The sequence below is a fragment of the Salvelinus namaycush genome, chromosome 19 (genome assembly GCF_016432855.1).
Source record: "Salvelinus namaycush isolate Seneca chromosome 19, SaNama_1.0, whole genome shotgun sequence".
NCBI lineage: Eukaryota > Metazoa > Chordata > Actinopteri > Salmoniformes > Salmonidae > Salvelinus > Salvelinus namaycush.
Genome location: NC_052325.1, coordinates 10,195,825 through 10,218,887, shown reverse-complemented (window position 1 = coordinate 10,218,887; position 23,063 = coordinate 10,195,825). Strand labels below are relative to the sequence as shown.

General features: G+C 45.3%; 1 protein-coding gene across 1 annotated transcript in view; it reads right to left on the bottom strand.

Moving 5' to 3' along the window:
- The window catches only part of LOC120064132 (1-acyl-sn-glycerol-3-phosphate acyltransferase gamma-like), a 30,971-nt gene extending 11,051 nt beyond the window's left edge, over positions 1 to 19,920 (bottom strand). Inside the window, exons 1-5 of the mRNA XM_039014497.1 lie at positions 19,749 to 19,920; positions 5,963 to 6,024; positions 5,461 to 5,686; positions 4,474 to 4,643; positions 4,111 to 4,272 (exon numbers count right to left, since the gene is read on the bottom strand). Coding sequence (XP_038870425.1) covers positions 4,111 to 4,272; positions 4,474 to 4,643; positions 5,461 to 5,638 — 510 coding nt within the window. The 5' untranslated portion in view covers positions 5,639 to 5,686; positions 5,963 to 6,024; positions 19,749 to 19,920. The remainder of the gene's footprint in view (positions 1 to 4,110; positions 4,273 to 4,473; positions 4,644 to 5,460; positions 5,687 to 5,962; positions 6,025 to 19,748) is intronic.
- Between the last annotated feature and the right edge of the window lie 3,143 nt (positions 19,921 to 23,063).

Below are 23,063 nucleotides of genomic sequence, written 5' to 3'. Positions count from 1 at the left end.
AAGACTGAACTCCTGGACCTAATCCAATGACTTGTTATAACAGGCTGAAGCCAGGAGCTCAAGGATAAATCCTGTGTGTAGATTCACTGCCGTCTGGGCCTAATGTACAATGTATTTTTAGTGTTTCAAATGGCTGTTAAGAGCCGACTGAATGACAAGAATTTGAACAATCTGGGCCAGGATAGTTGAAATGTAGCCCTATAACTAAGGAGCCCGAGTAATCTGGGCCAGGATAGTGAAATGTAGCCCTATAACTAAGGAGCCTGAGTAATCTGGGCCAGGATAGTGAAATGTAGCCCTATAACTAAGGAGCCTGAGTAATCTGGGCCAGGATAGTGAAATGTAGCCCTATAACTAAGGAGCCCGAGTAATCTGGGCCAGGATAGTTGAAATGTAGCCCTATAACTAAGGAGCCTGAGTAATCTGGGCCAGGATAGTGAAATGTAGCCCTATAACTAAGGAGCCCGAGTAATCTGGGCCAGGATAGTGAAATGTAGCCCTATAACTAAGGAGCCTGAGTAATCTGGGCCAGGATAGTGAAATGTAGCCCTATAACTAAGGAGCCCGAGTAATCTGGGCCAGGATAGTGAAATGTAGCCCTATAACTAAGGAGCCCGAGTAATCTGGGCCAGGATAGTTGAAATGTAGCCCTATAACTAAGGAGCCTGAGTAATCTGGGCCAGGATAGTGAAATGTAGCCCTATAACTAAGGAGCCCGAGTAATCTGGGCCAGGATAGTTGAAATGTAGCCCTATAACTAAGGAGCCTGAGTAATCTGGGCCAGGATAGTTGAAATGTAGCCCTATAACTAAGGAGCCTGAGTAATCTGGGCCAGGATAGTTGAAATGTAGCCCTATAACTAAGGAGCCCGAGTAATCTGGGCCAGGATAGTTGAAATGTAGCCCTATAACTAAGGAGCCTGAGTAATCTGGGCCAGGATAGTGAAATGTAGCCCTATAACTAAGGAGCCTGAGTAATCTGGGCCAGGATAGTTGAAATGTAGCCCTATAACTAAGGAGCCTGAGTAATCTGGGCCAGGATAGTGAAATGTAGCCCTATAACTAAGGAGCCCGAGTAATCTGGGCCAGGATAGTGAAATGTAGCCCTATAACTAAGGAGCCTGAGTAATCTGGGCCAGGATAGTTGAAATGTAGCCCTATAACTAAGGAGCCTGAGTAATCTGGGCCAGGATAGTTGAAATGTAGCCCTATAACTAAGGAGCCTGAGTAATCTGGGCCAGGATAGTTGAAATGTAGCCCTATAACTAAGGAGCCTGAGTAATCTGGGCCAGGATAGTGAAATGTAGCCCTATAACTAAGGAGCCTGAGTAATCTGGGCCAGGATAGTTGAAATGTAGCCCTATAACTAAGGAGCCTGAGTAATCTGGGCCAGGATAGTGAAATGTAGCCCTATAACTAAGGAGCCTGAGTAATCTGGGCCAGGATAGTTGAAATGTAGCCCTATAACTAAGGAGCCTGAGTAATCTGGGCCAGGATAGTTGAAATGTAGCCCTATAACTAAGGAGCCTGAGTAATCTGGGCCAGGATAGTTGAAATGTAGCCCTATAACTAAGGAGCCTGAGTAATCTGGGCCAGGATAGTGAAATGTAGCCCTATAACTAAGGAGCCTGAGTAATCTGGGCCAGGATAGTTGAAATGTAGCCCTATAACTAAGGAGCCTGAGTAATCTGGGCCAGGATAGTTGAAATGTAGCCCTATAACTAAGGAGCCTGAGTAATCTGGGCCAGGATAGTTGAAATGTAGCCCTATAACTAAGGAGCCTGAGTAATCTGGGCCAGGATAGTTGAAATGTAGCCCTATAACTAAGGAGCCTGAGTAATCTGGGCTAGGATAGTTGAAATGTAGCCCTATAACTAAGGAGCCTGAGTAATCTGGGCCAGGATAGTTGAAATGTAGCCCTATAACTAAGGAGCCCGAGTAATCTGGACCAGGACAGTTGAAATGTAGCCCTATAACTAAGGAGCCTGAGTAATCTGGGCCAGGATAGTGAAATGTAGCCCTATAACTAAGGAGCCCGAGTAATCTGGGCCAGGATAGTGAAATGTAGCCCTATAACTAAGGAGCCTGAGTAATCTGGGCCAGGATAGTGAAATGTAGCCCTATAACTAAGGAGCCTGAGTAATCTGGGCCAGGATAGTGAAATGTAGCCCTATAACTAAGGAGCCCGAGTAATCTGGGCCAGGATAGTTGAAATGTAGCCCTATAACTAAGGAGCCTGAGTAATCTGGGCCAGGATAGTGAAATGTAGCCCTATAACTAAGGAGCCCGAGTAATCTGGGCCAGGATAGTTGAAATGTAGCCCTATAACTAAGGAGCCTGAGTAATCTGGGCCAGGATAGTTGAAATGTAGCCCTATAACTAAGGAGCCTGAGTAATCTGGGCCAGGATAGTTGAAATGTAGCCCTATAACTAAGGAGCCCGAGTAATCTGGGCCAGGATAGTTGAAATGTAGCCCTATAACTAAGGAGCCTGAGTAATCTGGGCCAGGATAGTGAAATGTAGCCCTATAACTAAGGAGCCTGAGTAATCTGGGCCAGGATAGTTGAAATGTAGCCCTATAACTAAGGAGCCTGAGTAATCTGGGCCAGGATAGTGAAATGTAGCCCTATAACTAAGGAGCCTGAGTAATCTGGGCCAGGATAGTGAAATGTAGCCCTATAACTAAGGAGCCTGAGTAATCTGGGCCAGGATAGTTGAAATGTAGCCCTATAACTAAGGAGCCTGAGTAATCTGGGCCAGGATAGTTGAAATGTAGCCCTATAACTAAGGAGCCTGAGTAATCTGGGCCAGGATAGTGAAATGTAGCCCTATAACTAAGGAGCCTGAGTAATCTGGGCCAGGATAGTTGAAATGTAGCCCTATAACTAAGGAGCCTGAGTAATCTGGGCCAGGATAGTGAAATGTAGCCCTATAACTAAGGAGCCCGAGTAATCTGGGCCAGGATAGTGAAATGTAGCCCTATAACTAAGGAGCCCGAGTAATCTGGGCCAGGATAGTGAAATGTAGCCCTATAACTAAGGAGCCCGAGTAATCTGGGCCAGGATAGTGAAATGTAGCCCTATAACTAAGGAGCCTGAGTAATCTGGGCCAGGATAGTGAAATGTAGCCCTATAACTAAGGAGCCTGAGTAATCTGGGCCAGGATAGTGAAATGTAGCCCTATAACTAAGGAGCCCGAGTAATCTGGGCCAGGATAGTTGAAATGTAGCCCTATAACTAAGGAGCCTGAGTAATCTGGGCCAGGATAGTGAAATGTAGCCCTATAACTAAGGAGCCCGAGTAATCTGGGCCAGGATAGTTGAAATGTAGCCCTATAACTAAGGAGCCTGAGTAATCTGGGCCAGGATAGTGAAATGTAGCCCTATAACTAAGGAGCCTGAGTAATCTGGGCCAGGATAGTTGAAATGTAGCCCTATAACTAAGGAGCCTGAGTAATCTGGGCCAGGATAGTGAAATGTAGCCCTATAACTAAGGAGCCTGAGTAATCTGGGCCAGGATAGTTGAAATGTAGCCCTATAACTAAGGAGCCTGAGTAATCTGGGCCAGGATAGTTGAAATGTAGCCCTATAACTAAGGAGCCTGAGTAATCTGGGCCAGGATAGTTGAAATGTAGCCCTATAACTAAGGAGCCTGAGTAATCTGGGCCAGGATAGTTGAAATGTAGCCCTATAACTAAGGAGCCTGAGTAATCTGGGCCAGGATAGTTGAAATGTAGCCCTATAACTAAGGAGCCCGAGTAATCTGGGCCAGGATAGTGAAATGTAGCCCTATAACTAAGGAGCCCGAGTAATCTGGGCCAGGATAGTGAAATGTAGCCCTATAACTAAGGAGCCTGAGTAATCTGGGCCAGGATAGTGAAATGTAGCCCTATAACTAAGGAGCCTGAGTAATCTGGGCCAGGATAGAGAAATGTAGCCCTATAACTAAGGAGCCTGAGTAATCTGGGCCAGGATAGTGAAATGTAGCCCTATAACTAAGGAGCCTGAGTAATCTGGGCCAGGATAGTGAAATGTAGCCCTATAACTAAGGAGCCTGAGTAATCTGGGCCAGGATAGTGAAATGTAGCCCTATAACTAAGGAGCCATACTCACCCACATAAACTCAGGGTAGTCTCTGAGTCTTTCTAGCCCTCTGAACACGGTCTCTCTGTCCTCCTCCCACTTCCTCTTGCAGAACACGATCTCCAGGAAATACCAGGTCCAGCCAATCAGAGGCACCTTCAGCAGCTCGTGTTTGGCCAGCACCTTGGAACTCTGGGTAAACAAACATGGATCATCAGGTCAGAAAAAAGGGAGAGATGTGAAGAACGCTGTTCCACCTCAATGGTCTACAGTGGTTCCCTCAACTACTGTCCTGTTAATCTGCACTGAAAACACAGGACAAGTCAACAGGACAGGCCAATAGAGTGACAGAGAATTGGAGCGAGCCAGTGAGGGTTGGAGATCATTACTGACCCCTAGGACTCCGTATCGCTCACAGATAGTCCAGCCGCACAGGAAGTCAATCTCATAGTTGTGGTTGAGGATGATGATGACGTGTTCCTTGCCGAACTTGTCCACCGTGGCCTGATCTGTGTAGAGGGTGCACTGTGTTCCTGACCACCACTCCAGCAGCATCACCAGCTCTGCACAGGACAACAGGGTCAACACAGTCACATCTATTCACAGCTCTCTGGTCAACTTTACCCCACCAACATCCTTGTTGGATCGAAACGTTGTCCATAAAAAGGTGCTAGTTGGGAGGTTATTCAGTATGAACTCTGTCACCACTAAATCTACTCCGTCAACATCAGGCCACAACTTGCTTTCTATTACACAGTCTCATACAAACAACTCTACTAGTCAACTGAGTCACAGTTATCAATGTCACAAGATCCATTCTGTTACGAGGTCTCCCGTTGAGGTGTGACAAAAATACTTCATATTATACACACAACGCATTACGTACTAACGACGTCACACGAGGATCTCACAAATACCTAGTCACACGCACGCCCGCACACACAAACACCAGGATCTCACAAATTCCTAGTCAAACACACGCACGCACACACACACACACACACCAGGATCTCACAAATACCTAGTCACACGCACGCCCGCACACACACACACCAGGATCTCACAAATACCTAGTCACACGCACGCCCACACACACAAACACCAGGATCTCACAAATTCCTAGTCAAACACACGCACGCACACACACACACCAGGATCTCACAAATACCTAGTCACACGCACGCCCGCACACACACCAGGATCTCACAAATACCTAGTCAAACACACGCCCACACACAAACACCAGGATCTCACAAATACCTAGTCAAACGCACGCCCGCACACAGAAACACCAGGATCTCACAAATACCTAGTCAAACGCACGCCCACACACACCAGGATCTTACACAGACACAGGACAATTGCAGCGTGGTGACTCACGGCTCCAGAGGGAGTAGGAGAGCCTGGTGTTGATCCTGCGGTACAGCTGCTTGTCGATGGGCCACAGGACGCAGGTGAGGAGCTGGATGAAGTTGATGAGGAGGCCGCTCACCACGAACACAAAACCCAGGAGGAGCTGCAGAACAAACTGGGTCTTCAGGTAAGCTACCAGACCCATGGCTGCTGCTACTGAGGAGCACTCCTCTCCTCTACACACTACGACAACCTGGGGGAGGAGAGAGGAGAGGGGGGGTGCAGGAGGAAGGAGAGAGGCAGGGAGGAGAAAGTCGGTAAGATAAAAGGTGTCATGGAGTAAGAATAAACTAAAAAATAACAGGAGAAATTGGTCAAAAAAGAAAAAGCAGAAATGAAGCCCAGGTTGATACATTAGATGTGGTTGCTCAGAGAGAAGATTAAAGAAATACATGTAAAAAAAGGGAGGATGTGTGTGGTTGGTTCTGAGAGTGATTCGAGAAGACATCAACGTTTCTTTCATTCTTACCAAGCAAGGTGGGTTCTCTTTATAAGTCCCTCTCGCACGGCCCTTCACTCAGTATTACAGACCTGAGACAGAGAGACAGAGGTCAATATAAAAAGGCAGAAAAAGTCTACTGTAAACCATACAGTACGGTTGCACAACAGGAAGAGGTAATGAGGAAGCTGGTGTAGCCAACCTCATTACCAACCAGAATCTACTGAACTGGAAGCTATCAGAGACCAGAGGGGAAACATACAGTTTCTCACAATCTTTCTGGCAGAGCATGAGAATGTGCTATACTGTGTGTGTGTGTGTGTGTGTGTGTGTGTGTGTGTGTGTGTGTGTGTGTGACAGAAAAGTATGAGTATAGGTCCATCACAGACTAAAGTGACTGAGTGTTTGACAGACAAGGAGGATTACATTTTGTGTCACAGCAAATGCATGATTTCAGTGTCTGTGTGTGTGTGTCTGTGTCTGTGTGTGTGTGTGAGTACAGTGACTATCAGTCTTTGTGATGTAGACCTACGCTCACTCAAACAGACAACATCACACAGCCCTCCAGTCCACCGTGACCTCCCGTGCAGGCTAGCCTGGTCCCAGATCGGTTTGTACTCCCTTGTCATTGCCAAGACAATTCCATTACACAGCTGAGAGCAGAAAAGGATCAGGCGTCATGCACTGCAGACAGGATCAACCCTGAATACCAAGAGCTTCCTCTGCACACTCCACCTCTCCTTTTCATTCTATTACATCCCGCCATTCAACTAACTCCTTAACCCCTACTCATCCTCCCCTTCATCCCTCTAATCTCACATTCAACTTTCCATTACCTCTCCATCTCTTCACTTGTCTCTCATCTTTCCCTCCTGTTCTCCGAGGTGTTTAAGCTCTGGTTTGGGTTATAAGACCAGACAATGCCTGGAGGCTGCATGCTCTCATCTCATAGGGGATAGAATGTGACGTAAGGGTGTGTGTATCAGTGAGTATATCAGTATATCTCTCAGAGAGGAAAAAGTATTTTGTTCCCTCACAGGACAGGACAACCATGTCTCCATTTTTCAGGGACAAAAACACCCGCTAGCCAGAGAGGGAGGAAGAGAGACAGAGATTGTGTGATGATATGTATGTCTGTTCGTGTGTAGAATAATTTGACAGAGTGGCAGAAATAGCAGACCTCAAAATGCACAAGAAAAATGACTTGGACACCCACCATCTCAGATTGTTCTGTTAGAAACAGAAAAGATAAAACATTCCTGCAACATTAATTTGTTTAAATATAATTAGATCTCTGAGAAATTAATCTGACTGCACCCAAATTGGCCATTATATAGAACTGGACAGTCCGTGATCACCCGACATTGTATTTGCTCATGTTTATGTTCTATACTGTTTAGGAAAAGAGAAATATTAAGTATTGATTTTCAGAAGTTTATATTGTATTATTGAGTATAATATCCAATATCCAATAAATATAGTACCTTGCTAGCGCTGCCTTCAGCTCCTGGCTTCAGCCAAATCAGACTTCTAACTACAGAAAATATTTCAGAACAATCTGAGATGGTGGGTTTGTCATGGCTAGCTGGAATGACATGGAACGACCCCAGAGCCTCTAGATCACAAACACGGTTCCTTCCTCAGTACAAATAAGTTCTAAGAATCGGTTGTCTTCTCACAGCTCTGAGAAGGCCGCAGGTCTACTTCCTGTATTGAACACGTGCTCCCGAGTGGGTGGAGCGGTCTAAGGCACTGCATCTCAGTGCTAGAGGCGTCACTGTAGACACCCTGGTTCGATCCCGAGCTGTATCACAACCGGCTGTGATCTGGATTCCCATAGGGCGGCGCACAATTGGCCCAGCATCATCCGGGTTAGGGGAGGGTTTGGCCGGGGTAGGCCGTCATTGTAAAATAAGAAGTTGTTCTTAACGGACTTGCCTAGTTAAATAACAGTAAAAAAAAAAAAAAAAAAAAAACATCACTGACTGAGTGTGAAGCCAGCTCCATGTTGAGGTTTGTCCACTAGGTCGTGGTGCTATTTGAACGTGGGCTGTGGCCTGTAAACAAATTCAAACAACCAGGGAAGCTCAAGGCTCATTTTCTTGTGGCTTACAAAGGTCTGGAGGGAACTTAAGTGTTACCCTCACAATTGGCTTAGATCACAGGGATAGGCCTAGATACCGTCGAATGTACAATAGAATGTCTGTCATTCTAGTAGATCAGGAGGGGACTACTAATTGGTGAATAATGGCACCGGAGGAGATGGCTGCCGTTTTACGGTTTCCTAACCAATTGTGCTATTGTGTATGTTTTTTCATATTATTTGTAACTTATATTGTTCATAATGTTTCTGCCACCATTTCTTATGACCGAAAAGAGCTTCTAGATATCAGGACAGCGATTACTCATCTCGTACTGGACAAAGATTTTTTCTTTAACGAGGCAGACAAAGGATTTCCTTCTTTAACGAGGCAGACAAAGGAAATCCCAGAGATTCGCAGGAGAAAGAGACAGAGATATCGGGGACGTAGGTCAGGGTGCCTTGTAAGGATCTGACGGAAAGTGGGTAATCTGCCTCTACCATCAGTCCTATTAGCCAACAGTACAATCATTGGATAACAAAGTAGACGAACCATGATCACAAATATCCTACCAAAGGGACATTAAAAACTGTAATATTTTATGTTTCACCAAGTCGTGGCTGAACAACAACATGAATAACATACAGCTGGCGGGGTTTACGCTGCATCGGCAAGATAGAACAGCCGCCTCCGGTAAGACAAGGGGTGGCGGTCTGTGTATATTTGTAAACAACAGCTAGTGCATGAAGTCTAATAGTAAGGAAGTCTCAAGGTTTTGTTTGCCTGAGGCAGAGTATCTCATGATACGCTGTAGACCACACTATTTACCAAGAGAGTTTATCTATATTCTTCGTAGCTGTCAATTTACAACCACTAAGACAGCACTCAATGAGCTGTACATGGCCATAAGCAAACAAGAAAATGCTCATCCAGAGGGACCGCTCCTAGTGGCCGGGGACTTTAATGCAGAGAAACTTAAATCAGTTTTATCTAATTTCTACCTGCATTAAATGTGCAACCAGAGGAAAAAAACAAACAAAAAACCTCTAGACCACCTTTACTCCACACACAGAGACACCTACAAAGCTCTCCCTTGCCCTCCATTTGGCAAATCTGACCATAATTCTATGCTCCGGATTCCTGCTAACAAATAAAAACTAAAGCAGGAAGCACCAGTGACTCGGTCAATAAAGAAGTGGTCAGATGAAGCAGATGCTAAGCTACAGGACTGTTTTTCTAGCACAGACTGGAATATGTTCAGGGATTCTTCCGATGGCAATGAGGAGTACACCACATCAGTCACTGCTTCATCAATAAGTGCATCAATACGTCGTCCCCACAATGACTGTACGTACATACCCCAACCAGAAGCCATGGATTACAGGCAACATCCACACTAAGCTAAAGGGTAGAGCTGCCGCTTTCAAGGAGCGGGACTCTAACCCGGAAGCTTAAAATAAATCCCGCTATGCCCTCCGACGAAACATCAAACAAGCAAAGCGTCAATACAGGAATAAGATCGAATTGTACTACACCGGCTCCGACGCTCGTCGGATGTGGCAGGGCTTACAAACTATTACAGATTACAAAAAGGGAAGCACAGCTGAGAGCTGCCCAGTGACATGAGCCAACCAGACCAGCGCTAAAATACTTCTATGCTCACGTCAAGGCAGGTAACACTGAGACATGCATGAGAGCATCAGCTGTTCCGGACGACTGTGTGATCACGCTCTCCACAGCCAATGTGAGTAAGACATTAAAACAAGTCAACATTCACAAGGCCAGATGGATTACCAGGACGTGTGCTCCGACCACCTGGCAAGTGTCTTCACTGACATTTTCAACCTCTCCCTGTCTGAGACTGTAATACCAACATGTTTCAAGTAGACCACCATAGACCCTGTGCCCAATGACACTAAGGTAACCTGCCTAAATGACTACCGACCCGTAGCACTCACGTCTATAGCCATGAAGTGCTTTGAAAGGCTGGTCATGGCTCACATCAACACCATTATCCCAGAAACCCTAGACCCACTCCAATTTGCATGCAGCCCCAACAGATGATGCAATCTCTATTGCACTCCACACTGCCCTTTCCCACCTGGACAAAAGGAACACCTATGTGAGAATGCTATTCATTGACTACAGCTCAGCGTTAAACACCATAAGCTGAAGGACCCTGGGACTAAACACCTCCCTCTGCAACTGGATCCTGGGCTTCCTGACGGGCCGCCCCCAGGTGGTAAGGGTAGGTAACAACACATCCGCCACGCTCATCCTCAACACAGGGATACCTACTCAGTCCCCTCCTGTACTCCCTGTTCACCCATGACTGCACAGCCAGGCACAACTCCAACACCATCATTAAGTTTGCAGATGACACAAAACCTATTCCCCCTCAGGAGACTGAAAAGATTTGGCATGGGTCCTCAGATCTGCTCGGCCCCAGACCACAAGGCACTACAGAGGGTAGTGCGCATGGCCCAGTACATCACTGGGGCCTAGCTTCCTGCAATTCAGGACCTCTATACCTGGCGGTGTCAGAGGAAGGCCCTAAAAGAAATTGTCAGACTCCAGCCACCCGTCATAGACTACCGCACGGCAAGCGGTACTGGAGCGCCAAGTCTAGGTCTAAAAGGCTTCTTAACAGCTTCTACCCCCAAGCCATAATACTCCTGAACATCTAATCAAAAGGGCTACCCAGACCCCTCTTTTACGCTGCTGCTACTCTGTTTATTATCTATGCATAGTCACTTTAACTGTACCTACATGTACATATTACCTCAATTACCTTGACTAACCGGTGCACATTGACTCTGTACCGGTACCCCTTGTATATAGCCTCGCTATTGATATTTTACTGCTGCTTTTTAATCGTTTTTTTTACTTTGATTTTCTACTAAACACGTATTTTTCTTAAAACTTCTTAAAAGCATTGTCGGTTAAGGGCTTGTAAGTGAGCATTTCACTGTAAGGTCTACACCGGTTGTATTCGGCGCATGTGAAAAATAACATTTGATTTAGTGTGTCTGCTCTATCCAGAAGTGTCTGCTCGTTATTTAAACCATGGCAATTAAATAACCCAACAGTAAATAGGGGTTCAAAATTCAAATACCTAGTTCAAATACTCCTTAGTGAGCAGCTCACATGGGCTACTGAGTGAGTAGTCCACATACTCCATAGTGGATTGGCTTATTCACTGATAGTATTCCTAAATACTTTAAATTCCTCATAATGAATTAATAGTAGGCTACATTCACATCAGTAGCCAGCTGGACCTTTGCACTAGGAGGAATCTTGGTACTGGTTCCTCCTCTTCAGACACGAGGTACCCGAGCCAACCCCTTAGGTGACTACCCCGACAGCTGCTGATTAGGGCCGGGACCATGCCAGTACCGCAGTATTCCTTAGCATCGTTGCAAGGAAACAAAACAAAGTGTATTTAACTTCTTTAGGAAAACAGCCCTGATGTTGGAAACAAACATTGTTGTCATCCAGAGTCAAAATTTATTCATTTTCCAAGCTATAGAACAAAATATTTGACATATAACAGGGTTTTAAAGAACCAAAAGAGTTGCTTTGTGTTTTAATTTTTGCCATGGAAAAAACATCACGATACTGGTATCGTCACAGCCTATCTGAAGATCCCGTCTCGCTCTGGCTGGCTAGACACCATCTGGAACAAACAGAGTTACGACCATGACCCCAGAGGAAGGGAGAGTGGTGGGATACTGTTACAGAGACAGACTATTCTCTCACCCAGTTAAGTCATTGGCCAAGTCTGAAATTATCCCCTAGCCCCAATCCTGAGACGCTTCTAAACCATGTGCTATAGATAATGTCTTCAGAAAGCATACACACCCCTTGACCTTTTCCACATTCTGTGGGGTTACAAAGTTGGTTAGGACTTCACTGTAAGGCCTACTACACCTGTTGTATTTGACGCACATGACAAATAAACTTTGATTTGAAATGGATTTCTTTGTAATTGTTTTGTCAACGATCCACACAAATTGTAACATTTGTATATATATATAAAAAAAAAAATAAGTATGAAAAACACTAATATATCTTGATTAGAGCAGTATTCAACCCGAGTGAATACATGCTAAAATCCCCTCACAGCGGTTACAGCTGTGAGTTTTTAGTGCCTTATTACAAACTGGGTGCATGTTCTGGAATGTTGTTGATCCAACCTGAGTTGTTTTCTTCTATCACAACCATTAAACTATGTAACTGTTTAAAGTCACCATTGGGCTCATGGTGAAATCCCTGAGCAGTTTTCTTCATCTCTGGCAACTGAGTTAGGAAGGGCGCCTGTATCTTCGTCGTGACTGGGTGTATTGATACACCATCCAACGTGGAATTAATAACTTCACCGTGCTCAAAGGCATATTCAATGTCTGCTTTTTTTAACCCATCTATCAATAGCTCCTTGGTCTTTGTGGTTGAAATCCACTGCTCGACCTTACAGGTAATTGTATGTGTGGAGTACAGAAATGAGGTAGTCATTCCAAAAAAATCATGTTAAAACACTATTATTGCACAGAGTGAGTCCATGTAACTTATCATGTAAACCTTGTTAAGGGCATTTTTACTCCTTTATTTATTTAGGCATGTCATAACAAAGGGGTTGAATACTTATTTACTCACAACATTACAACTTTATATTTTTAATACATTTGTAAACATAATTCCACTTTGACATTATGGGCTATTGTGTGTAGTCCAGTGCCACATTTAAAAAATATTTTTAATCCATTTAAATTCAGGCTGTAACAACAAAATGTTGAAAAAGGAAATGGGTGTGACTACTTTCTGAAGGCACTGTAGCTCCATCATTCATCCTTCGCTCAAGCCATGAAATGACCCTCTCCATCTTCAGAGAATGCATCTTTCAAAGACTTGACCTCTCATGATGTATTGCCTTTTTTTTTGATGCTCGAGGCACTTTGAGATTCTATGAAAAGCTCTATAGAAATGTAAAAAAGAAAAATATTAGTTAGGACTACCTCCACACAATCATCTCATATCTAGGCCTACAGGAAGAGTCAAACCCAGTGGTGTCCAAACATTATGACTGTGTGTGTGTGTGTGTGTGTGGGCCAAATTGGAATCTCAGTGGTAAGGTCCAGATGGTCCAGGCAGATCTAGGGGTGGATTTCGTATTGGGCCTCTGTGAGAAACTGCCAGTTAAACCAGTGGGATAAAGAAAGCACGTGGATGGGAGTAGACACAAGACTGGGACCAGGTAGCCAAACAAGTCAATTCCTAGCCACTTTGAGATAGACACCATTTGGGAGGGAATCTCCCCACGTCCCACCAGGTGGAAAATAGAAAGGCATTGGAATTGAGTAATAAATCACCGACATTTGGGGCATTAACCAGAGAGTATCAGAATGAGAGCTGCCTGTGTATCCTTGTAGTCAAAGCTTCCAACTGAGACCAAAGGACAAGGCTATGTGTTTTGAGGTAAGAGAAAGTAAAGAGCACGTTCACACACACACACACACACACACACACACACACACACACACACACACACACTTACTTACTTACTTACTTCAGATGTGACCACTGGATCAATTTATTTTCCAACTCACTGCAATAAATACTGGAAGAAAATGCTTCCGGTGTGCATTTGTGCACTTACAGTGAAAAAATAATAAATAAAATTGGATTACCTGAAAGAATCCACCCCCTTTGACATCCTCAAAAGGACCATATGATCACATAGTTGCCATGGCAACAGACCCAGGTGTAACACACTAGGGTTATGGGTATTATACGTGATCTTTCTGCATCTTTAGCTTCCAGTTTCTCTTTACCTCGCGCTTTCTTTCCCTCTCTCCATCAGTCTGTCTTTCAAGTCAACCAGGGCTGAAAGGGCACAATGTAACACACCTTGATCCAGGATCATCTGCCTCAGGACTACAGCCCTCAAAGCATCACATAGTAGGTCATCTCTATGGGAAGCAATACCAGTGGGATCCAACTCAACCCCAGCCTGAGCGCGAGCTCCACCCGAGCCTGAGCGCGAGCTCCACACCATTCTGAGCGCGAGCTCCACACCAGCCTGAGCGCGAGCTCCACACCAGCCTGAGCGCGAGCTCCACACCAGCCTGAGCGCGAGCTCCACACCAGCCTGAGCGCGAGCTCCACACCAGCCTGAGCGCGAGCTCCACACCAGCCTGAGCGCGAGCTCCACACCAGCCTGAGCGCGAGCTCCACACCAGCCCCTCACACATGCCTGGGAGAGGATGACAGACACTGGGTTAAAGCTGCGTAGGAAAATAACTGCTGCCTGTCCTTGATCACCTGGCAGCAGCTTCACTGGGGGTTATGGTTATCGATTCTATTTAAAAAACGGTTTCTGATTCAGTTGTTTACCCCACATTCCATTTTTTCAATTTTTCCTCTCCCAGGTTTCTGTTTTTCCCACAGTTTTCAGGTTTCCGCTTAAACCACATCAGGACATCACTTTTGAAATGTTGACCAATGTAAGAAATGTTGATTTTTGGGTGAAGTTACCCTTTAATTCAACTTTATTTCAAGCCAGAGACTGGCTGGTCTGGATAGCAATATTTCTGTAGCACTCATGTGATTGCAGAGTTTGCAAAACAAATGACCACTGGATTTATGCAAATAATCAGGACTCCGTTCTGCCAGGTAGGCATAGGCTTTTGGGAAAGCATTTCCATCTACCAGAAGACTGTTTTCATGATATTAGCATCATCGCTAACGGCTACACAACGTGGTAGACACACACACACCTCTTCAGAAAGTTGCAGGAAAATACAGATCACTGATGCATTTTGTTCATGTCTTCAATACATTTACTTCAATTTAACTTAATTAAATAAGTGAATAGATTAACTTGGGAAAATTTATTTTCTAATACATTGAGTTGATTTCCTACTAAGCTATTCAAAGTAAAGGAGGCTCATCATATAGCCAGACTAAGCAGAGAGAGCAAAGCTGCCCGCCGGGGAAGCCAACAAGACCCCTTGGGTTGAACATACCAGTGTCAAATTATGATTCACACAAGCAGTAGGCGAGAGACAGAAAGCCTGTCAAAGTACCACGGATGTGATGCACATCTCAATAGGTGGTTCAGTTATCCTCATGACATGGGACAAGTGGGGAGATGGGCACTGTCAGACAAACGCCTTAAAATGGCCCACTCCTTGAAGCTTGCAGTTGTGTCCAAAAACACACATGTTGCTCAAAACATTTATTTACCCTTCCACTTTTATTTAACTAGGCAAGTCAGTTAAGAACAAATTTTTACTTATAATGACGGCCTACCGGGGAACAGTGGGTTAACTGCCTTGTTCAGGGGCAGGAAGACAGATTTTTACCTTGTCAGCTCGGGGATTCGATTTAGCAACCTTCCGGTTACTGGCCCAATGCTCTAACCACTAGGCTACCTGTCGCCATGAAAGCTGAAATACGTAACCTTTTGGGCGACCCGATCAAATTCATATAGAAATGTGAGTTATAGATCAGTCACTCATTGAAGGAAAGTCTAAGAAGTGGTAGGTCTGTTCTGTGCACTATTTCTGTTTCACGTTCTTAAAATATATTTTTTTGCATCTTTTACTTTCAGATGTGTACACCAGCTTCAAAACAGCTGAAAATACAATATTTTTGGTTATGGAAAATATATTTCACAGCAGGTAAGATGCTACAATGATTTTCTACACTATAGTTGCTTGTTTTGTTAAAAACTGAAAATAGGCAAACTATTAAAATGCTAGCAACCAGGAAATGGCAGAGCGATATCACCATAGTGCACATTACCTTATTTATAAGTGGGATATTGTTTTAAAACAGGAAAAGTTCAGAAATAGCTGGAGTGTGTCTTTACCTTTATGTCCATAATTGTTGGTTACGAGACTATAGGATTATTGTGCCAGCCCTGTGTTTGTGTGCATGCGTGGCTACGTCTTAGATGACTGTGTCATGGGGGAGCATGGGCCTGTGGTAGATGACTGTGTCATGGGGGAGCATGGGCATGTGGTAGATGACTGTCATGGGGGAGCATGGGCCTGTGGTAGATGACTGTCATGGGGGAGCATGGGCCTGTGGTAGATGACTGTCATGGGGGAGCATGGGCCTGTGGTAGATGACTGTGTCATGGGGGAGCATGGGCATGTGGTAGATGACTGTCATGGGGGAGCATGGGCCTGTGGTAGATGACTGTCATGGGGGAGCATGGGCCTGTGGTAGATGACTGTCATGGGGGAGCATGGGCCTGTGGTAGATGACTGTCATGGGGGAGCATGGGCCTGTGGTAGATGACTGTCATGGGGGAGCATGGGCCTGTGGTAGATGACTGTCATGGGGGAGCATGGGCCTGTGGTAGATGACTGTCATGGGGGAGCATGGGCCTGTGGTAGATGACTGTGTCATGGGGGAGCATGGGCCTGTGGTAGATGACTGTGTCATGGGGGAGCATGGGCCTGTGGTAGATGACTGTGTCATGGGGGAGCATGGGCCTGTGGTAGATGACTGTGTCATGGGGGAGCATGGGCCTGTGGTAGATGACTGTGTCATGGGGGAGCATGGCCTGTGGTAGATGACTGTGTCATGGGGGAGCATGGGCCTGTGGTAGATGACTGTGTCATGGGGGAGCATGGGCCTGTGGTAGATGACTGTGTCATGGGGGAGCATGGGCATGTGGTAGATGACTGTCATGGGGGAGCATGGGCCTGTGGTAGATGACTGTCATGGGGGAGCATGGGCCTGTGGTAGATGACTGTCATGGGGGAGCATGGGCCTGTGGTAGATGACTGTCATGGGGGAGCATGGGCCTGTGGTAGATGACTGTGTCATGGGGGAGCATGGGCATGTGGTAGATGACTGTCATGGGGGAGCATGGGCCTGTGGTAGATGACTGTCATGGGGGAGCATGGGCCTGTGGTAGATGACTGTCATGGGGGAGCATGGGCCTGTGGTAGATGACTGTCATGGGGGAGCATGGGCCTGTGGTAGATGACTGTCATGGGGGAGCATGGGCCTGTGGTAGATGACTGTCATGGGGGAGCATGGGCCTGTGGTAGATGACTGTCATGGGGGAGCATGGGCCTGTGGTAGATGACTGTCATGGGGGAGCATGGGCCTGTGGTAGATGACTGTCATGGGGGAGCATGGGCCTGTGGTAGATGACTGTGTCATGGGGGAGCATGGGCCTGTGGTAGATGACTGTGTCATGGGGGAGCATGGGCCTGTGGTAGATGACTGTGTCATGGGGGAGCATGGGCCTGTGGTAGATGACTGTGTCATGGGGGAGCATGGGCATGTGGTAGATGACTGTGTCATGGGGGAGCATGGGCCTGTGGTAGATGACTGTGTCATGGGGGAGCATGGGCCTGTGGTAGATGACTGTGTCATGGGGGAGCATGGGCCTGTGGTAGATGACTGTGTCATGGGGGAGCATGGGCATGTGGTAGATGACTGTCATGGGGGAGCATGGGCCTGTGGTAGATGACTGTGTCATGGGGGAGCATGGGCCTGTGGTAGATGACTGTGTCATGGGGGAGCATGGGCCTGTGGTAGATGACTGTGTCATGGTGTGAGAACGGCTTCCTCCATCTGAATGTCCCAAACTAAAGACATGGCCAATGACTTCATAAGGCAGCCACTGAACCCCACCCACTGTGGTTATGGGAAATGGCATTGAGCTGGTCAGTACCTACAAGTGCCTGGGAACAGTGTTGGACAACGTATTGACGTTTGAGGAGAACACAGATGCCATCTGTAAGGGACAGCAGCGGCTTTCTTTTTTAAAGATGAACTCCTCTTATGTCAGCCAGACAATGATGACACTCCGTTACATGAGTTTTATTGAATCCGTATGGATGTTCTCGATGGTGGCCTGGCTTGGCAATCTTAATGTTTGCAACAGAAATAGGTTGGACAGTGTGGTTATGGTGGCCGGCCAGGTCATCGGGGTGCAACAGGCACAGCTCTCATTCAGAAAGCAAGTGGTGAGGAGAGCTAGCAGTATCCTAGACTGTCCTGATCACCCTCTCCTTGACCATGTTGCACTCCTCCCCTCAGGTCATCGGTTTAGTCTTCCCAAAGTCAAGAGCAACAGATACAGGATCACTTTTATCCCACAGGCCATACATTTTCTGAATCTGCACATGAAATGTATATTTATTACTGCAATTTTGCAGACTGATTAATCCTTTTTTAAATCGACCTCATTGTTTCATGTTATATGTATATCGGTTGTATGGTTGTCACCCAATTGGGACAATTACGTAAGATAACATAAGATGGTGCTGACAGAGAGGGCTGCCTTGCTTCTTCTAGTCCTTATGAAAAAGTTTTTTTTACCAAGCATTTCGCTACACTTGCAATAACACCTGCTAACCATGTGTATGTGACCAATAAAATTAGACTTGATTTAAAGATAACTTAAATTGTCTCACCTTGGGATTCAAACAAGCAACCTTTCGTTAGAGCATTGGGACGTTAACCGAAAGGTTGCTTGTTTGAATCCCGAGCTGGCTAGGCTACCTGCCACCGCTGTTACGTTATGTATTGTATATCTTTGTTCTCCCCAACGGAAAAAAAGATGGGGAAAAGAACAAGCTGAATTGTTTGAAATTAACATTTAAATCTTAATAAAAACGAAATTAATTTTATTAGTCTTAATGTTTATTTATCGTTATTTTATTTAACTAGGCAAGTCCGTTAAGAACAAATTCTTATATGCAATGATGGCCTACCTTCTTAGCAACCTAACAAACAAAAAATGAATAATGTATTTATTTCTGATGGTGTATATTAAATGGATTTACTAAAATAAACACCCACCCACATCTGCACAACACTATTACCACTCAGCAGCACCTGACATTCTGGCATGGGCGGTACAAACATGTGTATGCGGGCAAAAATGGGCCTATTTTTAAGGGTGTTGTAAACAATGGCCACATAAAAAAATAAAAAAAGCAAAATACCATAAATCCTATGTGAAAACAGTATGAGAGTCACGAGCAAGGGCTACAACTACCAATAAAACTAATAAAACGAAGTACCTTAAATATTTACATAGTTACGAATATATCCATCCACATGGCGATGTTTCTAATAGTTAAAACACAAACTGAATGTTCTTAGTTAAACATTTTTAAAAAGTGCTTTCTTAAATTCACTCAAGGAGATTCCTTTTACTGGTGCAATAGAATAAAAGGGATTTTACACCGTTCAGAACCGCAAAGGCACGCAGGAGAGTTTGCACTAAAGTAACCCCGAGGTGGTACCACAACGTACGCATGCCAAGTCAGCGCAACTGACACCGAAGAACACATGCCGTGTCGCCGGAACCCAGAGAGTGTACCAGGAATTGCATATTATTTTAGCACAAAGATGTTTGTGACATTCAGTTTGCGAATTCTTCATCAATACACTTCGCACATAATAACCTTAGTTGCATGGCAAGCTTGAAACTCACTAGCTAGACGATTGCTCAGCAAACGTAACTACAAACATCAAATCATGATGCATGAGGAGACCAATCTAGTTAGCTAGTTGTACGTCTAGGAAACGAATACGAGATCGTATTGCTGTGGCATGGAAGGTATACAACTTCACAATAAATGTTTTTCTTCTAGCTATATAGCGTTAGCCAGCTACCCAACAGCAAGACAACGCTAGCTAACGTTAATTTTAACCCTTGCTGTAATACAGCGTGAAACGCTAGCTAAAGTTGACGTTACCTGATTTCGGCTAGGGCTGGATCTCCGGATTTATTTCAGTTTTGCAGATGCTAGGATTTTAACTAGTGCTGCCACCTTAGTTCCTTTTGGATTTCTATATAAAGTATTCTCAGTAGCTAGCTAATTCACTCAGGATGGTTGCTATTGTTTGTCGCTGAAGCTCCAACAGTGTGTGATTGCGGGCCGCAATTCGGGGCGTTCAAGCATGTGGGCATTCCTGCATATGCAGGAACGCCCCCCCTCGAGCATCCCATTGGTTCCTTCATGAACGCCCCCCACCTCGAGCATCCGATTGGTTCCTGCATGAACGCCCTCCTCGAGCATCCCATTGGTTCCTGCATGAACGCCCCCCCTCAAGCAAGACATCTTCATGCTTGTGTGACTCTTTTGAATGTGGGTCAAAAGGGAAATGAAAATATTATGGGAGTTTTGCCCTGCCTCCTGTGTACCGGAGTCCTAGCCGGTATAATACGAATCGTGGAAACCGCATCCAAGGTGTTCAACTGTTGTTTTCAACGTAATCTACTCACGTTCACATACGCCAATTTCCGGGACCTTTTAAATAAAATAAAATAGAATTTATCACATGCACCGAATACAACAGGTGTAGACTTTACAGTGAAATGCTTGCTTACGAGCCCTTCCCAACGATGCAGAATAGTAACTAACAAGAGGAATACAATTAAATACACAAGAATGGAGCTCTATACAGGAAGTACCAGTACCAGATCAATGTGCAGAGGTACGAGGTACTTGAGGTAGATATGTACATGAAGACAGGGCAGATAATATGTACATATCTACCTCAAGTACCTTGTACCTCCGCACATTGATATGGTACTGGTACTTCCTGTATTTGAGGTAGACATGTACATGAAGGCAGGGTAAGGTGACTAGGCATCAGGATAGATAATAATAAGGTATTTGAGGTAGACATGTACATGAAGGCAGGGTAAAGTGACTAGACATCAGGATAGATAATAATAAGGTATTTGAGGTAGACATGCACATGAAGGCAGGGTAAAGTGACTAGGCATCCGGATAGATAATAATAAGGTATTTGAGGTAGACATGCACATGAAGGCAGGGTAAAGTGACTAGGCATCCGGATAGATAATAATAAGTGTAAAATAAATAACAGTAGCAGCAATTGATGAGTGTAAAAGTGTGTATGTATGTTTGTGCTGTGTTGATATGCATGTGTGTGTTATGCGTGTGTGTGTATGCGCCTGTAGTGTTTAAATGTGTGTGTAAGTGAATGTGTATATAAAGTCTAGTGAGTGTGCTTAAGGTCAGTGCAAGATAGTGCAGATAGTTTGGGTACCAATAATTCACTCTAGTAGTTTGGCTATCTAGCAGTCTTATGCCTTGGGGGTAGAAGCTGTCTCGGAACTGGTTGGTGCAAGAGCCGATGCTCCGGTACCGTTTGCTGGACGGATGGTAGCATAGTGAACAGTCTATGGCTTGGGTGGCTGGAGTCTTTGGCAATTTTTCGGGCCTTCCTCTGACACCGCCTGATATAAAGGTCCTGGATGGCAAGGAGCTCAGCCCTAGTGATGTGCTGGGCTGTCCACCCCACCCTTTGTAGTGCTTTGAGGTATAGCACTTTGTAAAAAGGGCTTTTATAAATACATTTTATATGATTTGATTGCCAAGCGGTGATGCAGCCAGTCAATATGCTCTCCATGGTGCAGCTGTATAACCTTTTTAGGATCTGAGGGCCCATGCCAAATATTTTCCGCATCCTGAGGGGAAAGAGGCGTTGACTAGGGTGTCTGGGATGATGGTGTTGATGTGTGTCATGACCAGTCTTTCAAAGCACTTCATAATTACAGTTGTGAGTGCTACAGGGCGATAGTCATTTAAGCAGGTTACCTTGGAGCTCTTGAGAACAGGGACAATGGTGGTGAACTTGAAACATGTTATGATTACAGACTGGGTCAAGGACAGATTGAACGTGTCTGTAAAGACACCATTCAGCAGGTCTGCGCATGCTTTGAGAATGCACCCAAGTATCTATGTTGAATCCGGTTTATACGGACCAACATCACATGCACACACCAACATCACATGCACACACCAACATCACATGCACACACCAACATCACATGCGCACAGAGAACATCTTGAGCATTACGTCATTCAAAAGCATGGAAGACATCTTCGGCTGTGAGTGATGGAAAAAAAATCGGCCACAGCGACAATTACATGAATAATTCAATGGATGTTTTGTGCACAAAGGTGATGACTAAAGTGTCTTATTAGGAATTTTCTAATCTGACTTCTCTATGTGGCCAAGTATGGAAATTCTCCTTCTGGTCCAGGCATCAGTTAAACTGCAGTACTGAAGCAAAACTGTAGGAGCAGTTGAAACCGTGATTCTAGACCAGAACCCTGGCCCCTTGGGCGATACCGGTAGACAGTAGTGATGGGGAAACTAAGCTTCCTGAAGCATTGAGGCTTTCCAGCCAATTGTGTCGAAAATGCAGTAGGTTCATTACTTGAGGCTTTGATCAACACAATGTACACTATTGGCACCTGCTGGTCAAAAGAATTTAGAGCAGCCAAATTATTATAGATGACTTCCCACATGCCGTAGCGTGGGCAGAAGGTAACAGTCTTCTACCGAAACCAATACCAAACCAAGGCGGTGGTTGTTCGACGAAACAAAGCTTTGGACGTCATAAATTATGTGCTTCTGATAAAAGTGATACAGGCACACTTCTCCGAAGTAAACAATTTTGATGCATGCCTCGGAGCTTCAATATCAAACGTAACATCACTAGTAGAGAGTGTCCTTTGCTCCCACCTGCTGAATACCTGCTCTCACCTTCATTGACAGAACTGTGCGAAAACAGTGCCCGGTACACAGCAGGTGGGAGGCGCCTCCCGCATGCTGTGTACTGGAGTCCTCCTAGGATTAGCCAGCTAGCTCACTGGTGTCAACCCCTTTCCGCTAGCTACTTCGGTACACAGCAGGCGGGGAGTGACACCGTGTGCTAGCTAACTAGCTATCTTGCTAGTTAGCGAACCGTGTCCTAGCTAGTTTGCACGCGGTGTCGCCCCCGCCTCACACCTGCTGTGTATCGGAGTCCTCCATAGGACTTGCTAGCTAGCACACAGTGTATTTCACTCCCGTCTGCTGAACACCTGCCCTCGCTGTTGTTAACAGAACTGAGGGGATGAAGGATACTGTCTACCATTGTTGCCCTCGCCTCTTCTTCTTCTGTGGGGTTTATCGGCGGTTGGCATCCAACGTTATAGCGCCCCCACGTCCCGCCTGTCCTAATTTAAACAGACATTTCACTGCTGCTC